The sequence below is a fragment of the Neodiprion lecontei genome, chromosome 3 (genome assembly GCF_021901455.1).
Source record: "Neodiprion lecontei isolate iyNeoLeco1 chromosome 3, iyNeoLeco1.1, whole genome shotgun sequence".
Classification (NCBI taxonomy): domain Eukaryota; kingdom Metazoa; phylum Arthropoda; class Insecta; order Hymenoptera; family Diprionidae; genus Neodiprion; species Neodiprion lecontei.
Genome location: NC_060262.1, coordinates 15,929,470 through 15,938,874, shown reverse-complemented (window position 1 = coordinate 15,938,874; position 9,405 = coordinate 15,929,470). Strand labels below are relative to the sequence as shown.

General features: G+C 41.6%; 1 protein-coding gene across 1 annotated transcript; it reads left to right on the top strand.

Annotated features, from left to right (window-relative positions):
• The first annotated feature begins 5,824 nt into the window (after positions 1–5,824).
• LOC124293323 lies at positions 5,825–6,556 on the top strand. Its single transcript, XM_046733771.1, has 2 exons — positions 5,825–6,175; positions 6,271–6,556. Exons 1-2 carry the CDS (start codon positions 5,862–5,864, stop codon positions 6,476–6,478), a joined length of 522 nt encoding a protein of 173 aa, XP_046589727.1. The 5' UTR covers positions 5,825–5,861; the 3' UTR covers positions 6,479–6,556.
• The last annotated feature ends 2,849 nt before the right edge of the window (positions 6,557–9,405 follow it).

Here is a 9,405-nt window from a genome sequence, read left to right as displayed (position 1 = left end):
CTCCCTCTCCCTCTCCCTCTCCGTCTCCCTCTCCCTCTCCCTCTCCCTCTCCCGCTCCCGCTCCCGCTCCCGCTCCCGCTCCCGCTCCCGCTCCCGCTCCCTCTCCCTCTCCCTCTCCCTCTCCCTCTCCCTCCCCCTCCCCCTCCCCCTCCCCCTCCCCTCCGCCCCTCCCCCTCCCCCTCCCCCTCCCGCTCCCCCTCCCCCTCCCCCCCTCCCCGCCCCCTCCCCCTCCCCCCTCCCCCTCCCCCTCCCCCTCGCCCTCCCCCTCTCCCGCTCCCTCTCCCTCTCCCTCTCCCTCTCCCTCTCCCTCTCCCTCTCCCTCTCACTCTCTCTCTCTCTAATATTCCGTGTCCTTTGTCTTCGTCGGGGGATGTGATAGAGCTGAACCATTTGCGATAAAATGTAACAGTTTTATATCCTCTCGTAGGAAAATGCCGGGGATCTATTGAATGAGTACGAAATTCGTCGTGCAGCATAGCCCGCCCTGCACGCTTGGATTCCTCATCGGCAGCAGTGCTCAAATTACGCGATTATATGCACTTTATATGTACTTTATATGCACTGTCGTCGAGCCCGGCGAGAGGCCGTGTGAGCAGTCTCAACCCTGCTTCCCGGCGTAACGCACGCCTAATTTTTCTTATACATGAATTAAATATAACGTTAACGCCCGCACTCACCATTGTTGTTATCAATTATAACGTAATTCTCTGTACTGAATAAACGTAGGAATATGTATAATCGTTGCGTAATTTTCCCATGACACAGGGTTCGGGGAGCCGTTTGGAACGCCCATCGGAAATTCCACGTTACAATGCATATGTGTGTGTGTATGTCTATGGTTGCTATGCTAGGCGGGGTATTCTCTCTTTCTTTCTCTCTCTCTCTCTCTCTCTCTCTCTCTCTCTCTCTCTCTCTCTCTCTCTCTCTCTCTCTCTCTCTCTCTCTCTCTCTCTCTCTCTCTCTCTAATATTCCGTGGTATTATTCCCAGTTATTTTGTCCAGTCTTACCTAGTTTGTGTAATTCTGTGCGGTGATTGTTTTGGCGCATTGGTTGCTCTCCTGCACCACCAGGGCACTAATTCTGCATTTATTCCCCGTGCGATCGCGTCTCGGGAATCTCGCATGTGTGTCATCCTAACTGTTGGTCGATTCGAATTGATACATTTCTGTCTTAATTAATCCTGTAGGAACACTATTCCAGTGACGGTGTCGGTTCTTCTTTTACACCTGTAACTTTACTGGTTGCAGTACTGGCGCCCTTGATGCCATGTGTGTTGTGCAGGAAACATGTGCATTTTCTACTATGAAATCGATAAATGTTATCGCTGATTTTGAACTAGGCTTGCCTGTTTGACAGTTGGCCTCTCCTTCTGTCGGTGTGATCCTGTTGACTGTGTGTATGTGCTACATGTTATCTTTGTGTGTGTGCTGGCCGTTTCGCATCACCGCGGATGTCTAATGTATAACGCTCTATTTATCTTGACTCACCTATATCTCTATATCGTTCTCTGGGTATGTTCCTATATACACTGCGAGCACTGCAAGGTGTGACGTCAATTTAGTATACTGCGAAGCCGTTCCTTTATAGTTAGCTATACTGGTTACTGCTTAAAACGGAACGCAGTACAGTATACTGTGATCGACATTTTTTGGCGTTACTTTCATTTCATACATAATATTTGTTTCACACTGCAATAAACACAATTTATTCAAATTTTCCATTTTTGTTTTTAACGGCCGGTATTTTTAAATGACAATATTCAATAATAATAATTATCAATAGTGGAAGCTGTTAAATTTCTGAACGCTGTTGATCACGTGATCAAAGCACTGAGAGCACCTTACCTCGAAGGCACCAGTGTTCACAGTAGAAAAATGGCGACGATTTATGACGTCATATATTTCCCTAGGATACTGCGACTGTATACTGTCCGTCTATAACGAAACGAATTTCTCCCCAGTAAGAGCACTGAACAGTGCTCGCAGTGTATATCGGAACGTACCCTCTGTCGTCTAGAGTGCCTCATAGGTGTGTCCCGTACCGTGTGTGCGCGCAGCTGCTTAGTGCGGTAAGCTGACCCTTGTTTGCATGTACTGCGTATTGGCCACTTATCTACCACTCACTAGCTGCTGGCCGACTACTCAGCTGTGTCATATCCGGGACTTGGACTCACGGGCGTTGTTGATGATGTGTGTCTCTCCCTTGCGGGATTGACGGGCTCGTCCACCTGAGTGACATCTCTCGATATACAGGGCCTTCCACATGTCGCCATGCTCTCTGTCTCTGTGCTGTCCATTACACATTTACGCGAGCACTTCAGATATCAATATGCCGGCTGTAAATTGTGGTATCTGCTCAAAATCTATCGCCGCGGATGATGTTGTACGCCTGTGTCTTTCGGATACGCATGGGTTTCACACTGAGTGTATTAAGTCCCGACTTGGTATAAAATCGATGGCCGATCTGCCAAACTCGAGCGTAAACTGTTTCACCTGCCGCAAGGGCCCCGCCAGTACCCCGAGTACCGCGAGTACCTCAAGTCTTTTTGCAGCCTCGCCTGCGGACCATTGGTCCTCGTCTCTTTCTGGGCAACTGGCGAGTATTACAGGGACTGTATCCTCTCTCACTAACAAGCTCGATGGACTTGAGAATGCTGTGAGCGACATCGCTGTAATCAAAGGTCAAGTCTCGGGACCGGGTGAGCTCCGATCGGATGTTCGCGACAGTCTCACAAGACTTGACACTGTTAGCACCAGGCTCAACAGTATAGAAGGTACCACAGCTTCGCTATCTGAGTCGCACAAGTTGCTTTCCCGGCGAATGGACGCACTGGAGCAGCGTCCCCCGGCTTAAGCTGTTGTATCTGCGGATACAGGTATTCTTGAGCGAGTCCGACATCTAGAATGCACTCGTCATGCCACCGATCTTGTCATCTCTGGATTACCCGAACCGAATACGGATGATCGGGAGCTGGTCATCGCCCTCCGCAACGTGCTAACCGTACATATCGACTCACACATGATCACCGAATTGAGGTGGATGCGCGCCACTAAAAACAGGAACAAACCGCACTCTCTCTTCCCAAGTGTCTGCTCAGCAAACCTACAGCGCTCCATTCTTTCCGCAAAGCGGAAAGCGGGCTCAATCCATGCGTGACAGAATAATAACACGTTCCCCGACTCGCTGATCATACACATAAACAAATTCTTGCCGTCTGAAGTCCATAGCCTACTAATGGCCGTAAAAGTCGCTGCAAAAGCGAAGCAGTACCAATATGTGTGGCCACGTGATGGGGTTGTCCTCATTAAAAAGAATCAAGATGCACCGGTCATCAGGATCTCTACCGTCGAACAGCTGGAATCTCTCTTGTGACTCGATAATGCACCTCCGCCGCCACCTACTGTAATCTCAGCGCCACCACTTCTAAGAATATGTCATATAAATGCTCAATCGCTTGCTCCTCGTTTCGCAGAACTTTCTCAATTCTTTTCCACGCATCACTATGAGATTATCCTTATTTCGGAGTCGTGGTTGAAACCTCATATATCCGATGAAACTGTTAACATTACAGGTGATAACCTCACGCGTTGTAATCGATTCGGTAAAGGTGGGGGGGGGGGGGGGGGGGGGGCGTCTGCATCTATACTCGTCAACGGCTTCGGATAGACCTCGTTGCCACCTCGGATACAGATATCTACAGATATCTACGTGCCGGCTACCGAGTTTCTCTTTCTTAGTATTACTGGGATAAGCATTGCAAAAATGCTTGTGGGAATTGTGTATAGACCACCGAAAATAGCCCTCTCTAATAGTATTGAAACCCTTTCAGCAACGACTTGTCAAGACTTTGTATCAAAGGTCATAATGGGTGACTGGAATGTGAATTTTTGTACTAAAAATCCGGACAGCGAATATCTACGTCGGATTTTCAATTGTTACAATTTCGATATTGTGCCCTACGAACCAACGCACCACACCACAACATCCTCAACGTGGCTAGACCTTTGTATAGTCGATTCTATGGCAAAGGTTGTGTCGCACGAACAAATCGGTCTTCCGTTTGCTGGGGGACATGATCTAATTTCGATAAATTACAGTTTTGGTAACCCACACGCACCTACGTCCCATGGTGCACTGCGTCGTAACGGGCAATGTCTACGTGAACCTGATTTCCCGACAGCCCTTGTATCACCCGACTGGACTCTTGTTATAAATAACATTGACTCGAGTACGAAAGTCTCTCTGTTCAACGATACGTTAACAGAATTTCTCGACCGTTGTGCGCCTTACCGTGCATCAACTGTTCGCCGTCCCTCAGCACCCTGGATGACGTCGGAGCTTCGTGCGATTATTAAGCTACGGAATCGAGCGCACGCAAGACACCGGCGTACCAGACGAGCATCTCAGTATGACGAATATAAAACACTTATAAATCGGGTCCAAAACTCTCCTTAGGCACACAAAGGCACAATACTATGCCGATTGACTCTCGGTAGTCAAAAATCCGAAACACCTCTGGTCAGAACTACGGAGCCTGGGAGTTGTCACCGGAAGATCACCCCAAGAAGTCGTCATACCACCGGATGAGCTGAATGTCTATGTCTGTTCCATATTTAACGCAACACCACTCGAGCCACCCGCGGCCTTACAATTGGATAGAGTGTTCGATGACACACGGTTCTACCTTGCTCATATCACTCCTGCTACTCTCAAACGACATATTCATCTGGCTGATTCTCACGTGTTCGGCCCAGATGGGTTGTCAGGCTACCTTCTGAAACACTGCACCACACCACTATTCTTATTGATTCTCGACATTTTAAACTCGTCACTGATCGCTTCGGCATTTCCTTCGCCCTGGAAAAAATCATACATTACGCCTATACAGAAAGTTCGGAATCCGTCAACCCCCTCACACTACAGACCGATATCACTCTTATGCCAACTCTCCAAAATTCTCGAGAGAATTGAGTTAGCCGATTCAACAAAATATCTGAAGGCTCTGGATCTTGACGGTAAGCACCAATTTGGCTTCGTGGTGGGTGGGTCAACGCAGGCTGGACTCGTGAAAGTGCTAGATGCGGTGCGTCTCGCCACTGATCGTCGAGAAGTTACTATGCTGGTCCTTTTCGATTTCTCGAAAGTTTTCGACACAGTCGACCACAGCAAAATTATAGAAAAACTGGCCACGCTAAATCTTTCCAGCTCTGCTCTGCAGTGGTCCTGGTCCTATCCGACGGGTCGGACGCAGGCAGTACGAACGTCAACTGGTATATCCTCCTGGCTACCTGTCACCTCTGAAGTCTCCCAGGGATCAGTCTTAGGACCTGCTCTATTTTCGTTGTATGTAGCAGACATCAACGGCGTGATAAGAAATTGTGCGATTGTCAAGTACGCGGACGATCTGCAGATTTATGCACACTGTTCGCCCAGTCGCATTACCGAATGTATAGCACGTGTCAGGAAGGACGTCGCACGGATCTGTAAATGGGCGGACCACAACCTCCTACGCCTCAACTCTGCAAAAATGCAGGTGATGCTTCTTGGCTCAGCTCGGACGATAAATACACTTAGGCAAGGTCAACTTCCTCAGATTCGGATACGTGGGGTCCCCTCTCCGTATGTCGAGTTGATAAAAAATCTCGGGATTCTTGTTACGCCAGTTCTAAGCTGGCGAGAACAAGTTACTGTCATGTGCAACAGAGTATTGGGAAATCTGCCGGGGGCGTGGCTTCTCCTTGCGGCAGAAGCAGTAACTATTCTAAAACGCATTTTTAAATCAGCTGTCTTGTTCTCATGTGAAAGCGTGTATTTATTTACAGTTATTAAACTCGAATTTTCAAAAAAAATTCAATAAAATATGAAAATTTCAATACAAGAAATTTGTGAGTTTGCAAATACTCAGCCTAGTCATAAAAATTTTATTGGTGGTGAAGATATACTTGATGCGGGACATCTAATGAAATGTGGCCTACAGCAATCAGATACTAGTTGTGATAATGAGTATAAAATAATTGCATTCTGTCTCCAAACTTCTCGTTTAAAAGATCCACCGCATGAAATTGTGGGTGCAATATCGCAAAATGGGAAAATAATGGGAATGTCATGTTCGTGCAAGGCTGGTCTAAGTGAAAGCTGTAAGCATGTAGTAGCTACACTTCTCTACTGCAACAGGTTAGTTTTTTGCTTATAAATAAATTTAACAAGCATAGTAAAATTTAATTCTATAAAATGACTCTACTGTTAATATTATATCTCAATTTTTTTAGAAATGCTGTTGAAAAATTGCAGCTTATCACTTGCACTGACAAAAAATGCACGTGGAGTGCTCCGCAAAAGGCTGCGCTTGAAAAGTATGAACCTAAACCATTGGAAGAACACGACTGTTTTCAATTAAAGCTACAGAAAAATTTGGAGGCTCCAGGTAAAAAACATAAAAAAAAAATCAAGACCCACCGGTTTGTATGGAACCAATAAAGCTGACTGAAGAAGAAAATGACGAACTGCTAAGTATTATGTTAGAAAATTTACCCTGCAGTGCATTGAAGGAACACATGTAACGAAATATATATACCTAAATAATTTGTATATTTTTTTTCTTCTTTTTTTTTGTAGAATTACTGGTTTCTATGTCATACAATTATTAATTTTGCACATTTGTTAAGTATTCAATTCTTTGTTTTATTTAGAACTGGAAGACACGACGTTCTTGAGATTATTAATAATAATTCTACGTGTGATCTATCTAGAATCCAAGCACTCTTCAAAAATCAACTTTCTTCTAATTTTTTAAGTCAGCTAGAGCAAGTTAAAGTAAAACCTATCAAAGAATGCTGCCAAAAAATAGTATCTGGGTTGAATGGAAATGTTGTTGATATCTGTCTAAAAACAATGGAGTTTCATTCAACTTGGCTGGAAGAAAGACAGTTTAGAATAACTGGTAGTGATTCTTATCAATTATTTACCTATCGCAATAATAAAAAACCTGATTGGCGTCAAAAATCAAAAAAATATTTTTATCCAGAATCGATAACTAATGCTTACACACAACACTGTTTGAATAATGAGCCTTTAGCTCGAAACCTGTACGATGAATCTGAACCTTCTATCACAGTAGCTGAATGTGGTCTTGTTGTCTCTGAAAAAAACCCATGGTTAGCATATTCACCAGACGGTGTGGTTTTTGACAAAAATAATAATCCTGTAAAATTGGTTGAGATAAAATGTCCTTATGAGGGTAAAAAGCGAAAACTAGAAAAAGTATTACAATTATTAACATGGTTAGTTTTTGAAAATGGAACTTGGAGCTTAAAAAAAAACACTCCTATTACGCTCAAGTTCAAATAGGTATGGCTGTTTTAAACATGTCAGTCACTGATTTCATTATTTATACATCTTTTGATAACAAATTAGCTGTATTAACTGTTAATTTTGATGAATTGTATGCAAAAGAATTGCTGCATTCTTTGAAAGGTATTTACTTTAATAAAATGATTCATTGCATCTGCGTCGCTCAAACTTCAAATGATCCTAACAATAATAATTGAACAAATTTTATTTTTTATCATTGTAATTGACAATATTTATGTTTTAAAAAAATTTAACTACTTTTTTACCATCCAAAAATATTTCTTTATTAACCTTTTTAATAATTATATCTTTAACAACTGTTTGTTTGATTAAATAACATTCTTACTTGTTTAATAATTATTTTTGTAATTTATTACTGTAGTTATAAAAGCACAACTATAATTACTATTTTTTATTGTATTTTAAAAATGTTTGGACTTAAAAAATTCACAGATTATAATTAATATTTTTTTTTGTGAATAAAAAAATATTCATATTTATATGGAAATATTATAAATGCACATCGATTTATAAGATTCAATTACTTATGAATTTTTTCAAACCAAAAAAAATAATAAATCTATTTTTTCAGCTATAAAATTTATCTTTCTTTAAAATCGGCGCACTCATATTTACCACACCACAAATAATCGTGAAAATTTCTTTAACTTTACTCATAAGACATGCAGGCATAGTTGTGCCTAAAACGTCAAAAGCTTTTAAGCGTTGATTACTTCTTTCAATATGTACCCGAGCTTTAGCAACATATCGATTCATATTTGCTTCAGATTTTGAAAATTGCTGTTTGTCTCTGAGAAAAAAAGGTGTACACAGCGTGACGTCATGTTTTCTGCAAAACTCATTTATTCTGAATCCTTTATCTGCCAGTACAATGTCTTTTTTATCCATCATAGTAATAATATTGCTTTGTTCAAATATGGCATTATCTGACACACGTCCACCATACGGAAGGCTTACGAAAGAAATGAGCCCTGCTGGTGTGTAACACCAGTCATAAACTTAATCGTATATGCAGATTTATAGTAAGAGTAGGCTTGTAGTTGACAGCACAGTTTGGAAGGTTTCTGAATTTTAATTTCAGTACAGTCAACAACTACTCGAACTTGTTCAAAATCTTTGAAGCACAACGGAATATTCTTTAAAATATTTTCTTTGCTAGGCCATCGAATACTGGGTTTTAAAACAACGTATAAAATGTCGATCATTTTCCAAATCAATTCTTTGCAAGCTTGACTGGATACTTCAAAGAAAATTGCTAGAGTTGCATATGACATGTTTTGCTTCAATTTCATAAAAGTCATTATAATTAACTCTCGTAAATTAAATGTAATACAAGCGATTGAGATACGACGCATTGATTGTGCTTTAATGATTAACTTCTCGATAGTAAATAAAATTTGAAAATTAGATAATCCAGCTAACGTACTAAGCTGTTTATCAGTTTTTATTTTACTCGATAATTTGGGAGTCAGATAATCACTCTCGACTTGAATCGCAACATCGAGATGTATAATAGGCAAACTATTTTCGGATCTTGTCACGTTATCAACAGATACCGTGTTAGACAACAGCAGCAAGTCTTCAGTCGTTACTTCAACATTAAATTGATCTCCACTACACGGATCTACATTACACGGATTATCTTGTGTCTGGTCTAAGGGGTCATCTCGAGTAGCTGTGGAAATACCTTCAAACGTATCAGTGATAATAGATGATTTTTTCTTCAATGATCTTTGACGTTGTCTTTCGTTTCTGCTTTGGATTTGACTCACATTTGGTTTATCAAATGATGTTAATGATGTTTGAGGAAGGTTGCATGACGGAACGCTTGTTTTTTTCAAATGAGAACGAAGAGGATTGACATTGGCTGCAATGAAAAATAAAATTTAATGTTTATTGTTTTTTATTTTTTCTAACAAATATTACACTACAAAAAATTTCATTTCATATTGATGATAAACAAATAATTATGAAATGAAATTCTATAGGTAATTACTTACATGTTGGTATCAAGTCATTTTTGGTGAAATGTA

Coding starts and splice junctions, on each gene's coding strand:
- LOC124293323 (XM_046733771.1), top strand. CDS start 5,862: ATGAAAATTTCAATACAAGAAATTTGTGAGTTTGCAAATACTCAGCCT. Junction 6,176..6,270: donor ACACTTCTCTACTGCAACAG/GTTAGTTTTTTG, acceptor CAATTTTTTTAG/AAATGCTGTTGAAAAATTGC.